Below are 22,426 nucleotides of genomic sequence, written 5' to 3' on the forward strand. Positions count from 1 at the left end.
CAGCAGGCTGATGAGCAGATTTTAGAGATAACGAATCGCTTTACTGCGTTATTACTGTAAATTCGCTCATCTCTAATACCGATCATCATGGGGGCAGTCAGCATTTTTGAGAAAAAATAAGTAAGTCCTGGTGCTTTGGAGTGTACAGAGATCTGCTTCATACAGGGTTCTGCAGAGTCCTTTATGGAAGCCCCGAAATCAAGGAAAACTAGAGTAATGGCATAAAAAAGGATCAATGTACCCCCAGTAGCGGATTATAATAGGGCCGTTCCGGGCGGTAGCCCGGGGCCCTGAGCTCCTGGGGGGCCCATGACCACCCAAAAAGACTTATACTTTCTGTGGTGTACTGTCTCCTGGCTACACTTCTGCCAGGATTTGCAAAAAATCACAGTTTTTTTATGGCAATTTTGCACAAATCAGGACATCATGACATTATCTGTCCTGTACTATGAACGCCAGGCTAGTGCCACCATAGTTACTGTGTGTGTGTGTGTGGGGGGGGGGGGGGGGGGCAGGCTAGGTGAACAGCCCGGGGCCTATGGTAAAGTTAATCCGCCCCTGTGTACCCCTCTCATGTACAGACACACAGTCTATTTGTAAGTGCCAGTGCACTGATTAACTCAATTAACAGGTGTAGGCAGGAACGTGAAGTGGTACACCTTGAGCAATTTCAGCACACAGCAGATTTGGTGTAGACCTTCATTTATTCTAATTCATTACGTTTTTATTTAAAGTGTGAGTACATTATAAAAAATGAATACGTCAGGAAACACAGCCCAAGCGTTTTGAACTTGTGAATTTTTGTCACAACATAATGGAATACCCTTCAATTGTAGAGAACAGCGTTGTATCTTTACTGTTACACCTTAAAGTAAATGGTCATCTCCACTATGTCCTATAAGATTATGTCATATCCCTGCATTCATACAAAGGGCTTTAGGTAAGAATTTTTGCAGCTACAGTTTAGGGCATTGATCTGTTTGATCAACTAAACAGTTGTTATAAAAAAAAAAAAATTAACAAATTGCCTGATTTTCCAGGATTTTCACTGATGGATCAGACACAGCATTGAATTCAGTGTAAAGATAGAGAAGAGAGCAAAAGAGGAAGGAGAGATAAGGGGCTATGCATTTCTATGATGCCTGGGAGGCTGTATAGTGTTCAGAAATGGTGGGTGTAATATAATTACTCCTGGAACCCAACTATAGGAGGAATAAGAGGTCAATGGCTGACAGAGGAAGAAAACACAGGGCACAGGGATAGAACAAGAAGCCTTCTCAGGGCAGCTCAGTTTTGAGCCTTGCTTTAAAATAGTCATCTGTCCAGTGGAGGTCCCTATAAGGCTGAATTTATCACTGGTCGAGCCAATGTAGACTTACACATGGATCACAAATTGACAATCCTAAGACTTGAGACACAAACTATTTACAGTGATTTATTGCCTCCTTAGCTGCCAAGAACGGGATTTTGTTATGGATTCTGCTTCCAAATTGTATTGTTGAAAGTGCAGGCCGGAGCCTGCCCTGAGATTTAGCAGTCTCCATGACAACTGTCGACTGTCTTTATTAACCATCTCCAGGGTTTCCACGTTGCTATAGCAACAGCAGCTGGGATTAGACAGCTTGCCTAGCAGGAGGGTGGAATGTGGAAGTGCTCAGTGACCTTTCATAAGACATTGACCCTTTCATTACCACAAAGTGTTGCTGGTACAGATATGCGGGTTCTGTCAGTGATCGGGCCTCATTAGTCACATGCAGCAGCCTTCATTTACAGGCAACCACTAATACATTACTCTCACTCGATGTGCTGTAGTACTGCTGCATGAGAGCTTACTTGTCCATTTGCTTTGTTTTTACATATATGCATAAGTATTTGCACACCCCCCCCCCCCAATTTTTTTTTTTTATAAATAATAATATTTCACATGTTGAACATGGGTGTTAGTATGGACTGGGTTTCCCATTTGCTGCTCCAATTGTGGTGTTTTTACACCACGTAACACCTGATCGACATCCAATTGGGGAAACGTTGCGGTAATCCTTAGTTAGACAGGGTATTGGTGCTTTTAAGAGACAAAGAAGGGAAGAGATGTGGGTCTGTAGTTTGCAGCAAGGATGAGGCAGTTAGTAGTTGGTAGACAATGGGGAAGAAGCTCCAGATGTGCCATGCTTTGAGGGAAAGACAAAGTTTTAATGCAGTCAAGCCAGATGGGACATATACTATGCCAAAATGTGTCTCAAAGCCCAAAATAGTGCCAGCATTGTGTGCAAGTTCCAAATCACTGTCCAAATCAGTTGCATATCCCAGAGCAACAAAAGCTGCAGGTCTGGATCCACAGCCAGGGACAAGAGATGCATGGAGAAAGTGTGAGTCAATGAGGAGAGTCTGGTTCTACCAGTGGCACCAAGCCAGGGGAATTCGGGCAGAGAAAGAAAGAACCACGGAATAGTATTAGGATCTAAGGACTGGACCGATTTGTATAGCAATCTAATATTCTTACCTAAAATCAGAGCTCTCCATAGATAGATGCATTAACTGTTTATTGTTTTTCCAACATTTATAAGGACTACTGTTGTGTTTCTGCTTGCATCAACTTCCATTTAAAAGTTAAAACACAAGACTTTATCTGATTAATATTGCCTCTCCACCTGACTGCTTTGGAACCACACCAGACACTACCTGGCATAAGGGAGCTTAAAGGACAACTCCCACGGGATCCCCCAAAAAAACAAACAGACACACAGACACCAAACTCACCATCCCTCCGGTGATGATCCCCACTCGATTTGCAAGTGATATAAATGCTGAACAGATTGGTGTATTGCTTACATAATTTTGTTTAGCCATTCTCCTAATATACAGGATAATAGGATTCTTGCCACACCCCTCCCTCCACCCTCCAGCTGTTGATTGACAGTTGGCTGCTTCTCATGAATATCAAGGACTACTGGGCTCATGCTTATGTTTCAGAGGATTATTATTGTCCATGTTATTCAGAAGAATATCTCAGATTCCGCTACACAGAATAATGTAAGTGATACATGATTCTGTTCAGCTTCTCTGCCACTATTTTATGCTACCCTTAGATAGGACAGCACAAACCTACTACAGAACCTCTCTAATGTTGTTTCTTTGCCCTTAGACAGAAACCACCCTCCATAAAGAACTGATGTTACTGCTAATTAAGAACTCTGTAATGTCAACACATAGAGACATGCCTTATAATTGTGGCCCCTACCATTGACATTGCTTACATCACTTTAAAAGGGAAGCTCACCTTCTTCTTTTTCCACTGACAGGGCCACTAAGATAGGTGAAGAGATGAACCCTACACTGCATTTAACTTTCTTACAGGGCAATGGACAAACACATATAGCATTGGAAGGAAGCAGCTGACTGCGAACCAGTCCATTAATTGGATATGGTGCTATGCATCTGCCCATTGTCTTTAACCGTTATGGACAGGGATACATTCTGAACAATATAATAAATAATAGTGTGCTGTCCCACTACGGGTGTTTTTCCTATTCTCCTGTGCACCAGTCAAAAAGCTTTCTCTCAGGTTAAGTGGTGAATGAGGTATGAGGTTTCACCACCAGGTGTCAGTGTTTTATATATTTGTATGTTCCTATATGCACAGCTGAGTAAGGTCATGGGTTAGTGTTTGTTATACCATGTGTTTTGTGCTGACCAATAGGAAGTGCTCTCTCTCAACTTATCCTGACTCTCTACACACACTCACCCCCTGTAGGAGGAGTTAGTTAGCTCCGTGTTGGGGTAAGTGACACAAGCAGTCTAGCCTAGCCACTGAAGTGAACAGATGCAGTTAGAGACCGACACTTCTTTTGCTACTACCGCTATATCTACTATGCAGTGTTAAGTACACAAGGGAGAGTAGTAACCAAGGAACACCCTGACTCATGCCAGGAACACGTCTAAAAAGAGCAGGGCAGTATCCTGAACAAGAGAGGAACTAGCCTCGATAGGACAAAGCAGCCAGTACAGAAGGCCTACGTATCCTATCCTGCAGTTCAGGTAACTGGGAAACCTCAGACACCTAGATACACTTGTGCTACCCTACTATGACGGGTTCTACGATACCAGTGGGCAGAAGGTGGTCAGACACAGTCTAAACACAAGTACAAGTAATGTTTTATTAAGATATCTTCAGGTTCTGGCAGAGTACATAGCTACACTGGTTTAGGGCTCATCTGGCAAACTTCTCTCCTCTACTTTCTACTCTCCAGTGTGTCAAGATTTCTCTCTGTAAAACGTGTACTGTTATACTGAAAAGCCTTACAGTAAAGCTGTTATATTTTTATACTACCGGGACTCTGTCATCCTTTGTCTACACTGGCACCTATACACACAACCGCACACCTTGGGTTATTTTTCCTTCTTCTGTGGGTGGCGGTACCAACAGTCCGGGTGGGTCAGTTGCCACTCGGGACTGCCTTGACAAGAGCCCAAGGTACCTGCAACAACCCGGCAGGTTACCGACCATTTGGGGAACACAACCAGCCATACAAACAAGCAGGTATCAACATCACACCTGTGCACTGGACTAGCACTGGCGTCACAACACTAACATCACTGGCTGAGCTGACACAATCACCATTACCTCCATCACACCTGGTGGCACACCACAATAGTTCTACGTTCCATCTTGTAGAGTAAATCACTGATAATAAAGGATCACCTGACTCTATCTTTCTTTATAGGAAGAGTTCAGATGGCAGAGGGGGCAGCATCTACTTTCGCTACTGGAGGAGGCTCTCGCATGGAAAACGGATCCACCCCAGAGAGACTGGGTTATCTTCCTAAGCAAACCTAACGAAAATGATAACCACCTACTAATGACAATCACAGATGAGGAACGTAAGTCTTTAGGCCTCCTAAAAGTACAAAAGCATACATAGGATGACTTTGACTGATGAAAGGCCAAAACAAGCATATAAAATAAGACCAGTCACACAATGTGCGGATTACTTACATTCTAGGTGCCCTCCTCCAGAGTGCCCATACTAGTACCATAGCTTCACACAAAGTAAAGTTTTTCATGTGTATCAATACATCTTCTTGCTGTAAGTGAATCAGATAGTTGTAGCTTATATTCGTCTGAAAACTGGTACAAACCTAGTTGAGGGTTTGTTACAATTTTATCCAGACAATGCTCTGAAAAAATAGATTGGAAACACAAATCTTCCTCTTGTCCCAGTAATTGCTACAATGTATCAGTCTGGTCTAAAGAGAACCTATCAGTTCCTCCAGACCTAATAAACTGACACCAGGACCTGAGAGATGAGGAGAACAGGAGATGGTTTTTAACGCTGTTCAAAACAGTCTGAAAGCCAGCAAAGCAGAGAAAGTCGGCAAATGGTTATAGTCACAATGCTGCAACCTTGCTGCCCATACAGTGGTGATTTACAACCTGAGTGTCAATTAAAGGAGAAGTCTGGCAAAAATTTTTTATCAAAGTATTGTATTGCCCCCCAAAGTCATACAAATCACCAATATACACTTAATATGGGAAATGCTTATAAAGTGCTTTTTTCCTGCACTTACTACTGCATCAAGGCTTCACTTCCTGGATAAAATAGTGATGTCAGGACCCGACTCCCAGAGCTGTGCGGGCTGTGGCTGCTGGAGAGGATGATGGCAGAGGGATGCTCAGTGTCCCTCCAGTGCCCTGTGTCCCTCAGTGTCCCCCTGCCATCATCCTCTTCAGCAGCCACAGCCCACACAGCTCTGGGAGTGGGGTCGTGACATCACCATGTTATCCAGGAAGTGAAGCCTTGATGGAGTAGTTAAGTGCAGGGAAAAAAGCACTTTATAAGCATTTCCCGTATTAAGTGTATATTGGGGATTTGTATAACTTTTGAGGGCAATACAATACTTTAAAAAAATTTTTTGCTGGACTTCTCCTTTAGGTTTGACTGTCAGGAAGAATGTGACAGGTTCTTTATAAGTTCACTGAGGGGAAAAAAAGAGGCTGGAGGGAGACCATTATGTAACAGACTGCCTCCAGATAACAATTCTCTTCTCTAAAGGTGTGGTTCCTGTAAAAGACGTCTTTACAGCACTTGGAGACATTAAGAGGAGCCTTGCAGAGGTTAGTGGTATATACATCCTAAGTGCATATTATATTGTTTGTTCTTTTCTAATGATTGATTTTTTTAAGAAATATTTACAGTTGTTGGAGCTCTATTTGTCTCAGTTACAACTTCATATACCTTGCATAGTCATAGTATAGCTGCCTGCAGTCACAACTAGGAGGCCTCACTATAGATGGATTTCTACGATTCCTACACCTGCAGTAAGATCCTAAATGATCCCTAATGCTATCATGACTCTGGACCACACCATGTCTGAAACTTATTATACTATGGAAATTAACTGTTATTTCACTAAATTTGTGAGACAAGTAACATAGTTATTAAGGTTGAAAAAAGACAAGTTCATCAAGTTCAACCTATAGAAACCCTAAAGTGTTGATCCAGAGGAAGGCAAAACCACTTTTAAGGCAGATGCCAACTGCCCAAACACAGGAAGAAAAATTCCTTCCTGACTGCAATGTGGCAATCAGAATAATCCCTGGATCGATGTCCTATCACATGAAGTCTAATGCCCATAACTTGTAATATTATAATTTTCAAGAAAAGCATTCAGGCCTCCTTTGAACTTATCTAATGAATCAGCTATGATAACATCATGTGGAAGAGAGTTCCATAGTCTCACTGCTCTTACAGTAGAGACTCCACATATGTGCTGATGTAGTAGTAGATGCCCTCTTGTCATGGTTACAGGCCTAGGTGTAAAAAGATCACTACACAGATCTCTGTACTGTCCATTCACATATTTGTACATTGTAATCAGATGTCTTGTTTTCTAAACTAAATAACACCCAAGCTTGATAACATGTCTTGGTACTGTAACCCACCCATTCCCTTAATGACCTTTGTTGCCCTCCTCTGCACCCGCTCCAGTTCAGCCTGTCCTTCGTATATACAGATGCCCAAAACTGTACACAGTATTCCATGTGTGGTCTGACCAGTGATCTATAAAGAGGCAAAACTATGTTCTCATCTTTAGCATCTATGCCTGTTTTGATGTTTCCCATGATGTTGTTACCTTGGCAGCCGCTGCCTGGCACTGATCAGTTGAGTTGAGTTTACTGTCCACCAATTCCCCCAGGTCCTTTTCAGAAGCCGTTTTACCCAGTGTTTTATTATTTAGCACATAACCGTACTTATTATTTCTACGACCTACGTGTATAACCTTACTTTTATCCACTTTAAACTTCATTTGTCATCTCTGCCCAAGCTTCTAGCTTCTTCAAATCCCTTTGTAATATAATATTATCCTCCTCTGTAATATGATATTATGCTCCTCTGTGGTGATTATTTTGCCCAGTTTAGTATCATCTCAGATGATACTAAACTGGGCAAAGTAATCACCACAGAGGAGCATAATGATTCATCTGCAAAAATGAAGATTGTACTTTGCAGCCCCTCAACAAGATCATTAATAAATATATTTAAAAGAAGTGGACCCAACACTGACCCCTGTGGTACCCCACTAGTGACTGTGACCCAATCTGAGTATGTTCTATCAATGACCATCCTCTGTTTCCTATCACTCAGCCAGTTACCCCTAGTCTCTACACCCTTATTTTATAGACCAACCTTTTATGCGGCACAGTATGAAATGCCAACATTTTCAGTTTTAAGTCTCTTATTATTTATATAGGTGAAGAACATTTTGGGATTCTTTTTACTTTCTATGGCAATCCTTCTTTCTATTGCTCAATACTTCCCCACTACCTTCTTGTTTTAGTAGTCTGAATACTTGTTTTTTTCTATCATTTATTGCATTCCTAACAGTTTCTCCTGAGTGCCTTGTCCCAGTCTATGTCACCAAGGTCCTCTCTTAGTTGGAATTCAGCCTTCCTCAAGTGTAATGTTTTTTTACCCCCCTCCCCCACACGCACACACACACACACACTAAGCATTTTATTAAAGGGGTACTCCAGCGGGGAAGAGGGGCACTTTTTTGCTGGGACCGGGGAGGAGGTGGCTAAGGGAAAAGACGTCCACTCACCTCCCCGATTCAAGCGGCGGGTCCCGCATCGCGGTGCTCTGGTGCCTGGTTCCCGGCCACTTCCAAGTGTCTGACGCGGGCATGAGACGTGACGTCTCAGGTCCGCTCAGCCACTCAGTGAAGGAGGCGGGATCTGAGCGGACTTGAAACGGATCTCGCCTCCTTCACTGAGTGGCTAAGCGGACCTGAGACATCACGTCTCGGGCCCGCATCAGACACCCGGAAGCGGCCAGGAACCGGGCACGGGAGCCCCGCGATGGGGGATCCGCCGCTGGAACCGGGGAGGTGAGTGGACGTCTTTTCCCTCGGCCACCTCCTCCCCGGTCCCAGCAAAAAAAGTGCCCCCCTGCTGGAGTACCCCTTTAAGGGATAAATGAAAACTTACATATACTAAGTCTTTTCCCAAAATGCTATTTGTTAATCTGCTCAGCTCTGCCCATACTGTAGATTAGATAGCATTTTTATGGTGATAGGCTGCCATTACCAGTCAATGTCCACTAGATGGCAGCAGTTTCCAAAGCAGCGTTCCAGATGATGACTACAGTAGGTTGTTTTATGCAGCTTCAATTCCCAAAAAGTTGAGACTGTGTGAAATATAAATAAATGTTTAAAAGCACAGTGCAACAATTTGCAGATATCATAGAACTATATTTTAATTACAATAGAACACATCCAGATGTTTAAGCTGTCCATATCATAGGCACGAATGCAACCTCATAACATCAAAGCTGCATGATTTTAAAGTGTGCACTGATAACAAGCTAGATAGTCTCTCCTGTTCAGTTCAAAATCATCTGTGATTTCCAATAAGAATTTCAGAACTGTTTTCCATTTTCTCTTAGACCATTTTAAATGAGCTTTGAGCCAGAGAAGATGGCAATGTTTCTGTATCGTATTAACATATGGAATCCTTTTTAACATGATACAGCTTTAACCCTTGGTGACCACTAGTGTTGAGCTACTGTCAGCGTGCCCTCACACACACTTTTTGTCTGCTGTTTTTCAGACCAAAAAACACACCAATGCAGCACAGGGCATTTTTTCCCCATGCATTTGCATTTTTTCTAGCAAGAAACAAGAACACTAGAGAAAAAAAACAAAAAAACACCATACACACAGCAATGGTGTTTTTGAAACAATCCCATTGAAATCTATGGGAGAAAAAACACCACAGTTTGCCAATAAAATGCCACACCCTCAGCATCCTGACTTTTGGAAAAACTGCTACAGAGACTCACAAATACCAGAAAGTAGAGAAAAAGGCCACCCCAAAAAACGCCATCTAAGGCATATCTTGAATTCCCATTGACTTCCAGCTAACATCTGGCCTCTGGCGTTTTTTTACAAAGAAAAAAAAACACAGTGGGATTTTTCCAACATTTTAAGGCAGTTTAAAGCCAGCCTGAAGGTTTTTTTTTGTTTGTTTTACTAATCAAGATCTAATAGGTCCTACACTTATATGGTCCATATTTGTAGCATAGAGGGGCTCATAGAAGTCAATGGGTCTGTGAAAAATACAGACAGCATACAGATTACCATCTGTATATGTGGTTCAGTTGCCTGCCAATAAGCTGGAGACATTATTTACAGCCTTGCCCCTTTTTTAGGCATTTGATTTTCAAATCTGCAAATATTGATAGCATACAGATGAATTGCAGATTTCTTTCTTTTTTTTTTTTTTTTTGTACGAAGAGCTTACAAAAAATGGATCCTGTGATTGGGATGTAGTTGCAACTCACTCTACCAGCTGCCACTTACATTTACAGGCTTTTGTTGCCCCTGTCCCAACTTTTTGCTGCTGTCAGATACTAAATAATTTATTTTTTTTTAAATATCTTTTAACATCTCATTGACAATAAAATATGGGTCCATGAGGTTTGCAGATCATTGTATTGTGTATTTTTTTTTGCTTACAACACGAATTAGGGTTGTACAAAACATATTAATAGACACATCAGAACACTAGATGGTCCATGTATGGCATGGATAAGGAATAGAGATGAGCGAACCGGGTTCGGGTTCGAGTCAATCCGAACCTGAACGTTCGGCATTTGATTAGCTGGGGCTGCTGAACTTGGATAAAGCTCTAAGGTTGTCTGGAAAACATGGATACAGCCAATGACTATATCCATGATTTCCACATAGCCTTAGGGCTTTATTTAACTTCAGCAGCCACCGCTAATCAAATGCTGAAAGTTCGGGCTTGGATGGACTCGAGCATGCTCCAGGTTAGCTCATTTTTAATAAGGAACCTTCAGCCAGCCAGCTGTTGCAAAATTACAAATCCCATCATTCCTGCACAGCTAGAGCTAAAGCTTTGGCTGTCCAGACATGTTGGGAATTGTAGTTTTGCAACAGCTGGAGGGATAAAGGTTCCCCATTCATGTTGTATGGCCACATTAAAAAGGAGGCACCTACAGTATTTTGGACTAGAGGAAACAAAGTAAGATTTTTACCTTAGAGCATTGAATAGATAAAAACATATTTGTGGAAAACAAAAAGAATCTAAATATTAATGCCATATTATAGAGGAATGTTTATAGATCGTGTACGAAAGAAAGAAGAAAAGGAGCTTAGAAAAAAAAACGGACCCACCAAGATATAACATAATTATTCAAATACTTTATTGTACACAACCACAAAGAATAACAACTATTAAAAACAATTAAAATTCACACAACAAATCTGCACAGAGCCTTTTAAGGTTCAATAGGCACTATACTACCCCCTAAAGTATAAAGCAAGAGAATCACATGATATCGGACATATAAAACAAGAATAAAATATGAAATGACCATGATTATAGCAAATGCAAAAGTGCAATATGAAGTAACTTCCAGGTATTGAAGGACAACGCCGGCCAAAACTTATTTTTTAATATGTTATTACATAAGGAAAGTTAGACAAACGCCTAATGTACATTGATTATGAAAAAAGCACATATAGTGCTATTTCCCTTAATTTAGTAGATCAGGCAGGATTCAGATTCTCTAAAAAAAAACGTGACGTTACGAATCAGTTGTAATTCATATGAAGTGTCCAGAAGGTGGCGCACTATATGTAGAAGTCTATGTAGTGTATTGTCTATGGAACTGTATGTAATGTACTGTTAGTGAGTTGTTACAGTACACTATCAAAGGGACACTTGCATCTCTCTCTCTCCCTCCCTGTGCTGCCGATGACCAGGCTCAATTCGGGAGAGAGGAAGATGGACGGTACTAAGCAGGTAGGGAGAGAGGCGCATTTAACTACCTCCCCTCTCCTTCCCTGCTCGGTGCCGTGGGTCAGTTACACGCTGTACTACTCCCCCATCATTTGTTTATACTATGAGCGCACCTGATCAGTGCTCAGCCCGCACGTCACAGGGTAGGGAGGGAGAGGTGCCCATTCTTCTAACTACCTTCCCCCCGTGCTGCCAGATGCCGTGCGGGCTGAGCACTGGTCAGGAGCACTCATAGTATGAGCAGATGATTGGGGAGCAGTATCAGAGCCGATCCCCATTAACACACACAACCCCGCCGCCGCTGCACAGCAGTTCACCTCCCTGTTGTCCCGGTGACTGCCACGCTCAACCGCCACCCTGGCGTCCTGCCGACTTAGTCCCTGATGTCACCCCCGGCCGGTCTCATAATCTGCTTCCAGCTCGCCTGGGGGGGGTACGAGAGGCAGATTACGAGAGCTGCCAGAGGTGACATCAGGGACTGAGTCAGCAGGATGCGGAGGCGACGGTAAGCATGGCAGCCTGCAGAACAGCGGGTAGGCGACAGGCTGTGCAGCGGGGGGGGGGGGGGGGGTGTATTGTGGTGATTGGATAGGCCCTGGAACTACTCCCCATCATCTGCTCATACTATGAGCGCTCCTGACCCGTGCTCAGCCCACACGGCACTGGGCACAGGGAGGGAGGGGGGAAGGTAGTTAGTTAGGTAGTTTTCAATGTCTTCGTTTTTTCATTATATTCATGGTAATTTCATACCTTATTCTTGTTTTATATGTCTGATATCATGTGATGCTCTTGCTTTATACTTTAGGGGATGGTATGGTGCATATTGAACTTTATAAGGCTCTGTGCAGATTTGTTGTGTGTTTTAATTATTTTTAAAATTAGTTATTTTATCTGGTCATGTACAATAAAGTATTTGAATAATTGTGTTATACCTTGGTGAGGTGCAGTCTGTTTATTCTAAGCGCCTTTTCTTCTTTCTTTCTCTGGTACATTGGGCATTTTTGGGCTTTAGGGCTTGCACTCCAATTACTACCTTCATCATTACATATCATACATTTGCTACATTTTTATGTTTATGTGTAGTATGCAAATATTTTGCTATTTGCAAATTACAGGAAGATGACGCCAACTCATGATATTTCTAAAATTATAATCCTGCTATCACTTTTCTACAGATTGGGATTGAAAGCTACTCCAGCACAGTCAGCTGTCAGTCCCGGCCCAGTCCTCCCCGGAGTGATTACGGAAAACTCTTTATAGTGTTAGTCATTATTGGCTCCATTTGTGTTATGATCATCATTGCAGGACTTATTTACATATGTTGGCAGAGACGGCTACCAAAACTGAAAAATATGGTAAGTAAAACACAGGACACAAACTAGTCAATTACATTATGTAGAATTACTACATTCAGATAAAAGTTTGATGTACTGGTCATTTATAAAAGTTACTAGATTTTCTATTGTGGCTTTTATATGGCAGGATTATATTCAACCTGTTCTTGTACAAAGGGATCAGTTTTACAGCAGTTATATTCTAAGGAGGCGTTCATTATTTAAATGGTTGTAAACAATTATAGCCGATTTCAATGGTGTGCATTATTACATTGAAAATACGGCTGTATTGTTACCCTAGAATTACAGCTTTTTTTTGTTTTTATTTTACTGTGTGTGAACATAGCCTTATAGTAGTGCTATTCTTGTGCATAAGAGGCTGTGTTATAATATTTATATAATTGTATATAGGAGGCAGTATTATAGTAGTTATATTCTTGTACATAGGTGGAAGTATTATAGTAGTTATACTGTAACAGAAGAAATTCCAGCACTCACCGGTCAGCGTCTTCCAAACTTTATTTCATAGAAGGCATTGCATGGAGGGAATGGTGGATCAGTGTAGGTGCAGGCCCATCACCTTGACCCAGGTGATGCGCCTGCACCTACACTTATCCACCGTACCCTCCCTGCAATGCCTTCAATGAAATAAAGTTTGGAAGACGCTGACCGTTGAGTGCTGGAATTTCTTCTGTTACAGAATACTACATCTGCCTTTTTGTCCAAGCACCCCGTTGTCTCCATCCTGATACATCCCATGTCCTACTATTTTATCTACTAGGGGATTACTCCGGTAAAAGTGCGGGCTAGCTATATCTGCCACACACCATTATAGTAGTTATATTCTCGTAAATAGGAAGCAGTATTATAGTAGTTATATTTTTGTACATAGGGGGCAGTATTATAGTAGTAATATTATTGTACATAGGGATTATGAAGAAAGTGAAAAAGAAGAAAGTCAAAACCCACAATAAATCTGCAGACATTTTGATGTGGAAATTCTGCACCTTGGAGAAAATCTTGCCCCCGTTCTCTGGATCTTTGTGGTTGAATTCCCACCAGCTTGGAGATAACATATTGAAATGGGATTATCCCTTTAACTCTGTACCCACAATCCCCCCCCCCCCCAAACCACTTGTACCTTTAAATAACTACTTTTAATCCAAGATCTGTCCTGGGGTCTGTTCAGCAGGTGATGCAGTTATTGTCCTAAAAAAACAACTTTTAAACTTGCAGCCCCTTGCCCAAAGGGAGAATGTTTGCCCTAACTTTGCACCACCCCTCTGTCCCTCCTCCCCACCCTCTTCATCATTAGGAATGCCACTGGAACATTTTCTCCTGCCTGAACATTGCACAGGTGATTAACGATCCAGCCCATGTTCAGTATTCACACAGCTGACGAATAGGAGACAATCTGCCTGGAGCATTCCTAATGATGAGAAGGGCGGGGAGGAGGGACAGAGAGGTTGTGCCAGTCTAATGCATACACAATCAAGGCCACGCCTGTTGGGCACAGGGCTGCCAGTTTAAAAGTTGTTTTTTAGGACAATAACTGCATCACCTGCCGAACGGAATGCAGGACAGATCTTGGATTAAAAGCAGCTATCCGAAGGTACAAGCGGTTTGGGGGGATCAGATTGTGGGTACAGAGTCACTTTAATGCTTGTATATTTAAGGTACTTGGCTTGTATGTCCATTAGAAGAAATAGCAACCAATAGCAATAGCAACCAAGCCCAAATTGTCACTTCCCTTCCCCACATAATACAAAGTTCATCCAAATTTTGACTCATTTTTTGTTCCTTTTGCAATAAGGAGTTGCATTTTGTCGAGAACGGCTGCCATGACAACCCCACCCTGGACGTGGCAATCGATGGCCAGTCAGAAATGCAAGAAAAGAAAACGAGTCTTAATGGTGGCACCTCTCTCCGGGCGGATGGCTGGGAGACATTAATCAATAAAACAAGCAAAGAGGACACAGATGCCATGGAAGAAGATACTCATCTGTAGAGACCACAAGGGGTGGATTCAAGGGGTGAAACCGAACTTTCCTTTCTAAATTGTTGGGCACATGGGGTTGTAAATGTTTTAGTTCACAAACCATTATCTCTAACTAGAATGGTTGACACAATGGATTGTTGGCCTGTAGCACAGAAGTACAATTAGCACACAGTATCATTGAGTGCCCGCATTCTCACTATCGCTCTCCAGCCGCCCTCCAGTTTACAATGTTTGAGACGATTGCACTTTATTCTTCCAAAGATTATATTAAGAGCCAGATCTCTGGTTTTATCTGCCGGTGCATTCCAGTTCAGCCTCAGCTGAGCAGAGTATTATCGTATTTTTTTCTTTCTGCGTGTCGTGATGTAGGACCAGAATTTGTTGCTTCCTCCACTCATTCGCTTTCCGATTTCACCCGCATGCAATGTGGATCCTTACAGCTGGACACTATAAAAAATGTAAATAAAAAGCAAAAAAAAAAATTACAAATCAATAAATAAAGCACAAGGAGGACAGTGAGATTTTCTAGTAACAGTAAAAACCCTAAAACCAGAAACAGGATGTATAAACAGAATTCATGTATACTGGTAATTATAATTTATAGGTTTAAAGGAATGCACATTGTAATCATATATGAGCCTGTCATGGCAAAACGCACATGAAAATCACTAACCTTTAACCCCTTAACGACCGTGGGCGTAAATGTACGCCCTGCCGGGGTCCCAGGCTATGGAGCAGGCTCAGGAGCTGAGCTTGCCCCATAGCGGGTGAGAACCAGCTGCTATCTGCAGCCAGGCCCTCATCCTCAATGGCGGCCCACTACGATTGTGCGGGCGCCCGCAATTAACCCCTTAAATGCAGCGATTGCGCCGCGACCGTTTAGGTGTAAGTGACCGGAGCATCTCCGGTCACTTACCGATCGGGACTCCTGCAGCATGTCTGTGGGGGTCCCGATCACATGGCCTGACTGCCGGAGGTCCCTTACCTTCCTCTGTGCAGTCAGGTCTTCAATCTTCTGATTCAGCCTGCCACAAGCAGGCTCTATCAGAAGATCGCCGATAACACTGATCCCTGCTATGCTATGGCATAGCACTGATCAGTGTGTTCAATTTAATGTAATAATGTAAAAGTCCCCTAAGGGGACTATAAAAGTGTAAAAAAAAATGAAAATAAAAAAAGTTTTTAAAAAAATGTCCCAAAGCGACATAAAACACATAAAAATAAATTTAATTAACATACCATAGCGTGCGTAATCGTCCGATCTATTAAAATAAAACAACATTGTTCTCGCATGGTGAGCGTCGTGAACAAAATTCGGAAGAGATTGGTTTTTTTGTTACATTTTATGTATAAAAAATGACTAAAAAGTGATCAATTCGTATGATCTAGAAAAAATGTTACAAATAAAAACTAGAGATCATGGCGCAAAAAATGATGCCCCATATGACCCCGTAGGTGAAAAAATAAAAGCGCTATAAGAGTCACAATAGGGCCATTTTTAAAAATGTCAGTTTTACTGTGAAGTGTACTACGTAAACATGGAAGCTCCCCAAAATTTGTGGAATAAAATTTTTTGAACCAAATTCACCCCATAGGGCTATGTTCACACTACGTATCTTTCCGGTCGTAATGTGACCCGCGAATATATGCACGTAGTTTTGAGGTTGATGCGTTCGCTTGAAAGTATACGATATACGGCCACACAATGCACACTACGTATGTGCTTACGGCCGGATCGTATACGGCGCCGTGAAAAATGAACAAGACCATTGTTTGAGGACGGAAATGTTCCAACTCACGGCCGTGGATTTCCATGCGGTCACGTACAGAGTATTTATTTCAGCCAAATTGAACATGATTTTTAGATCCAAAAGGTTCTGTGTGTTTTATTGGGCTGGGCGAAGATTTCCAAGTAAATGACCTGTTTCAGATCGCTTCGAAACAAGCTAGGGAAGCATAACTCTACTACGGGCGTATGTTCGCGGTTCGCCCGCATGTTCGCAATCCGGCCGCATGTCTATTTTTCCCACGGCCGTAGTTTCAGCCGCACATGTATGGCTGCGTACAAACTACGGCGGGAAAGATACGTAGTGTGAACATAGCCTAAATGATATTTTGGGGGTTTCATCATTGATTTTATGGCATATTGAAAGATGCCACTACAAAGTTCACTTGCTCCTGAAAAAAACAAGCCCTAACATGGCCCTGTAGGTGGAAAAATGAAAGAATTATGGGTCTTAGAAGGCGAGGAGGAAAAAATAAAAATGCAATAGTGACAATTGGCCCGGTTCTGAAGGCCATTTCAGGCTCTGTCCTTAAGGGGTTAAAGTGACAGTATCTCTAATTAAAAAAAAATAATGAGGTTCAACTTAAATATACATCTCATTGTCATCCTACCTTGCCAGAAAAGTCTTAAAGAAATATTCCAGGAAAAGCTCATACATTGAGCTTTACTTAGTAGTAGAGAGAGATGAGCTTGAGTATGCTCGAGTTCCAAACCTGAACAATCTGCATTTGATTACCAGGGGCTGAAGCAGTCAGATGCAGCCTGTGGCAGTATCCATGTTTTCCAGGCAGCCTTAGGGCTACTTCCAACTGCCTCAGCCAGTGGTAATCAAATGCAGAGTGTTTGGGTTCCGAAAAATCCACGCGTGTTTGAGATTCGTTCATCTCTGCTTAGTAGGGCAAGAAAAAGCAGTGCATGTATTCATTTTTAACAATGACATATTCTACAGCGCTGTATATAGAGCTCTTGCCCCTGTTGTGTTTAAGCCCCTAAGGCCCAGCACTAAGCATAATACAGTGTATCAGCCAACTATGTCCTGGAGTATTCATTTAAGGGGTGTGCACCAGAGGAAATTGTTTTATGGATGATTCAATGTGCATAAACACCTATTTAGGGGTGTAGGAAAGCTGGGTTACAGTTCCTAACAGCACTAGCTTTCACCATGCATTCTGCAAAACGGATTAGGATCTTTAAGTATGATTCATAGTTACTAGGGATCGTTCCATTTTAGAGGAATGTTTGTTTGAACACTGCTGAGTATTTTGTTTTATAAAAAGACCAATCCCCAGAAAATAAAATATATGTATATTGTTGCTTGTTCAAAACATATCCTGTCCTTATTCACAACTCTCACAGTTCTACAGATCACCATAGGCCCCTGCTTCTAGTTTTGTATGTAATCCCTGTAACAATACAATGACGTCCTGCAGGCAGAGCAGTCCTGGAGAGTACAATACTACATTACATTTTACTCTTCATGGTCATACACCGTTTCCACATGTAAGTGCTGGATGCATTAAAGATACAAATTGTCTTGAAGTCTGTGGTCATTATTATACAATTAAAGTAGTTACTTTCTTGTACACAGGAGTTAGTTAATATTTAAACTTACCATAATTTTGCTTTCCTCAAGTCTGAAGGCAGCACAGAAGGGGTTATTTTTAATCTCTTAATTCCTGCCAGGACCACCCACCTAAAACAACTGAAGAATAATATAAAAAAACAGATACCTGAATAAATACTCACAGAACATAAAATGAACTTTTGTATTTGAATATAATTGAAGGTTTATTTGGTGCAATTTATGTGCTGCTTTCAGACTTGAGGAAAGCAAAACTATGGGCAGTGTAATTTTTTGACCAACCACCATAGTAGTAATTAGGACAAAAGCACAGAGGTTACTTTTTTTTAGAATCCACTGTCCATGGTTTCATCTGTATAGTAGATCTTGTGTGACTTCTTTAGAAGAGATTTTCAACATGTCAGTAGGGAATTAAACAGAATTTTCAAGTAAGAAACTTGGTTGAACAACTCTTCCTTAGAGACGCCATCTTCAATATCGTAGCTCAATTGGCTAAGCCAAGCCATCAGAGCTCTAGACACAAGAACCATAGGCAGGTAAGCTTTATTTAGTGCTTGGCATGAGCTATATCTTCTTTCCCAGTAGACTGTCCTTGCTCCAATTCTGCTACATCTAACAAAGATGGCTCTGAACCTGAAAAGAAACAGCAATCACTGAGTTCATTAAAAAAAAAAAAACATCCAATGAAGTACACACTCAATGGTCTCCATTGATACATTGCCCCCTATAAACTTTAATATGTAAAAGAGGGGTCTGTGGAGCCTCAGTTGTGAGTCTCAAAACACGGGAATAGCCAGAGATCCCTCCAGGGAAGGAAACCTGTAGCCAAGGGGTGCCTCCTAGTGCTGAGATCCCCACTTGCAATTGAGGCTTCACGGACCCCTCCAGACCTAGAGCTTGTTGGCACCAGGATTTGTCATGTCTCATCAGGGTTTATGGTAATTTATCAAGAATTTATCTGAACTTTATCAGGAACCTAGGAATAAAAGTTATGGTGACCATTTGCGACCTAGGGCATGTAAAATGGAATTAAGATTTAATACAACACTTTTATTGGCTGATGCCGGGATTGCATCCAATATGAACTCTCATCCCCAGATGGTGGCAAGAAGGAAAACCTAACCAGAAGCCGTATAGTGAGATCAAGTTCTAAATTCAATAGATATACCATATCAAAAGTATCTTACCCTTGTCAGAATTGTACCATTTGTCACCTCCTGCCATCCAATGGAAAATTTTGCAACCCAGTTAGCATGACTGCACCAGCTTCAAAACACTGAATGTAATTTATGCTCTTGTCCGTGTCCTATAGTATATGTGAGACAGATTGCACAGGAACTATGTAAAAGAATTCAGAAACCTGTTTCAACAATTTTACTGATCAAATGAAAATTTCTAAGCTCAGCGCACAAAATCTTCAGCAGCCTGATAGAGAAAAGGTGGAGCACTGGCTGCACAGGCCCAATTACAGTACTGTGCAAATGTTGTAGGCAGGTATAAAAAACAATGCTGCTATGTAATGGTTCTAATACACAAAGCCACTCACCCAATTTTTGTATTCTATATAGGCAGCAAGGGCTGCGAGCACATCACTAACGATATATATACAGTCCTTACTGCATGATTGTTGAGCCGGCTAATAGGCTTGGTAAATGAGCATCGATCTAGCAGTTTGGCGCTCGCTTAAAGGAGAAGTCCGGCCAAAATTAATTTTTATATGTTATTACTTATGGAAAGTTATACAATTTTCTAATGTGCATTAATTATGGGAAATGCTCATATGCTGCTATTTCCCTCAATTTAGTGTATCAGGAAGTGTTAGAATTCTCTCAAAAGCAGTGACGTCACGACAAATGGTGTAATTCCTATGGAGTGTCCAGCAGGGGGCGCTCTATATATAGAAGTCAATGAGTACCATTGACTTCTATTTATAGTGCGCCCCTGCTGGACACTCCATTGGAATTACAATGGATGTGTGTATGTAATGTAATGTTATGCACTGTACTTTGCGATTGAATACATTTATGGAATACCCAAAGTATCCCATAAATGTATTCAATAAATACATTTGCAGGGCACCGAGCAGGGAGGGAGAGAAGTGCCATCTACCTCCCCCCTCCCTGCTCGGTGCTGGGAACATATACAAAGTACTACTCCCCCATTATCTGCAGATAATGGGGGAGTAGTACCTGTGCTATCTATCCCGCCCGGCCGGGAGCGCGGGGCTCCCGGTGCTTCCTGGTGTCCCAGGCCGGGGTGGGTGAGGGCTGACGTGGCCGGCCTGCAGGAGCAGAGAGCGACGGCCGGCCGAATAGTGTGAGGAGCGGCACGGGCGGCGGGGAGTCAGCAGGGCCATAGTGTTTGAAGCCGGGAGGAGGAGGGGGAGCGGAGGAGGAGGGGGCATGACGAGCGGCCCCTGTGTGAGCGGCAGCGGAGCGGCACTTCTATGAGTGGCGGTGCGGGCGGCGATAGATAGCACAGGTACTACTCCCCCATTATCTGCAGATAAAGGGGGAGTAGTACTTTGTATATGTTCCCAGCACCGAGCAGGGAGGGGGGAGGTAGATGGCACTTCTCTCCCTCCCTGCTCGGTGCCCTGCAAATGTATTTATTGAATACATTTGTGGGATACTGTGGGGAGCAAGGACACTTGCTCCCCAAAGTATTTCATAAATGTATTCAATCGCAAAGTACAGTACATAACATTACATTACATACACACATCCATTGTAATTCCAATGGAGTGTCCAGCAGGGGCGCACTATATATAGAAGTTAATGGTACTCATTGACTTCTATATATAGAGCGCCCCCTGCTGGACATTCCATAGGAATTACACCATTCGTCGTGACGTCACTGCTTTTGAGAGAATTCTAACACTTCCTGATACACTAAATTAAGGGAAATAGCAGTATATAAGCATTTCCCATAATTAATGTACATGAAAATTGTATAAGTTTCCATAAGTAATAACATATAAAAAATACATTTTGGCCGGACTTTAAGGCCCTATTATCGGCCGTATTTGGATGATTATCAGCCATCACGGACAATAATCGCTTTGTGTAATAAAAGGCAACGATCAGCCGACATTGTGCATGTCTTTCGTTGTCTTTCAACATGTTGCTGATGATCGGCGCATGTTTTGATCCACACTGGGAGCCTGGGTTGAGCTGGATTGTAAAGCTCAGCCCAGGCTCCCAGCGCTGATCACAGCTGCCTACTGTCCTGGGCCCCTAATCGGCATTCAAGTCCCTGAAGAGTGCCCCCCACACTGTCCTGGGCTTGGTCCCGGTATGACACCACGGGAGCAGGCTGTAAGCTCAGCGGCATTGGAGGGGGTGGGCTGGGCAGAACAGGAGGGGGCGTGCTGGGCGGCCCAAGGGGGTTGCTCCAGGCCGCCCACTATGCATATGCATATATATTTATAGTGAGCGACATGGCAGGGGGCGGACTGGGCGGGCCTAGCTGGTGCTCCGTGCTTAGGGTGACGCCTCATATGCTCTTAAGCCCCTCATTAGCATTGGGGCAATTAGCAAATATGAAGATAATGCGGAGGAGAAGAGGAGAATCCTTAAAGGGGTTATCCAGTGCTACAAAAACATGGCCACTTTCCCTCTACTGTTGTCTCCAGTTTGGGTGGGGTTTTGAAACTCAGTTCCATTGAAGTAAATGGAGCTTAATTGCAAACCGCCCCTGAACTGGAGACAACAGTAGGGGGAAAAGTGGCCATGTTTTTGTAGCGCTGGATAACCCCTTTAACCGCACTGCACTGATAAGGTAAAGAACGTCTGCGGCATATCAGCAGGTTCATTGGGGAGAACCTGCTGATAATGTCACTTTCAATGCTGCAACCTATAGCGAATGTAGTGTTTAGGGTATAGGTAACAGGAATGTAACCTGTCATTAACTAATCAGAACCCCACAGCATGCCTGCAGGTGTTCTGATCATATTCTTTGACAGAAGGAGGAATAATACTTAACACAATTGTGTCGGATCTGCAAATAAAACGCAGATCTTATTAATCAGTGCTATGAAATGGAATAGCATTGATCAGTATAAGCAAGCTAAAGATCTAATCTAAAGGCCTATTACACCTAGCAATTATCAGCGATAATCACTTGGTGTAATAGCTACTGTTAAAAGGCAGCGAGCAGCCGACAAGCACGATGTTGGCAGATCCTTGTCTTTCAACATGTTGAAAAAATTACAATAACTATGGTCGCTGGCCCCTCCCACAGCTACTTGAACCCCCCCTCCCTTCTGGGGCTTGAATGCCGATGAGGAGTCCACGAGTGGATTGAAAACACAGAAAGACTATGTTCACACACTGTTTGAATTTAGTGGATTGCCACCATTTAACAGCAAATAACAGCCATTGTTTTAAAATAACAGCAATTA

General features: G+C 42.5%; 1 protein-coding gene across 2 annotated transcripts in view; it reads left to right on the forward strand.

The window, feature by feature from the left end:
* Window positions 1-17,981, forward strand: part of PODXL2 (podocalyxin like 2) — a 30,427-nt gene extending 12,446 nt beyond the window's left edge. For both annotated transcript variants that reach the window (XM_069966738.1, XM_069966737.1), the window contains exons 7-10: window positions 4,722-4,878; window positions 6,051-6,112; window positions 12,499-12,678; window positions 14,471-17,981. In XM_069966738.1, the coding sequence (XP_069822839.1) occupies window positions 4,722-4,878; window positions 6,051-6,112; window positions 12,499-12,678; window positions 14,471-14,665 (594 nt within the window). In that variant the 3' untranslated portion in view covers window positions 14,666-17,981. The remainder of the gene's footprint in view (window positions 1-4,721; window positions 4,879-6,050; window positions 6,113-12,498; window positions 12,679-14,470) is intronic.
* The last annotated feature ends 4,445 nt before the right edge of the window (window positions 17,982-22,426 follow it).

This window comes from Dendropsophus ebraccatus, chromosome 4, assembly GCF_027789765.1.
Source record: "Dendropsophus ebraccatus isolate aDenEbr1 chromosome 4, aDenEbr1.pat, whole genome shotgun sequence".
Lineage (NCBI taxonomy): Eukaryota > Metazoa > Chordata > Amphibia > Anura > Hylidae > Dendropsophus > Dendropsophus ebraccatus.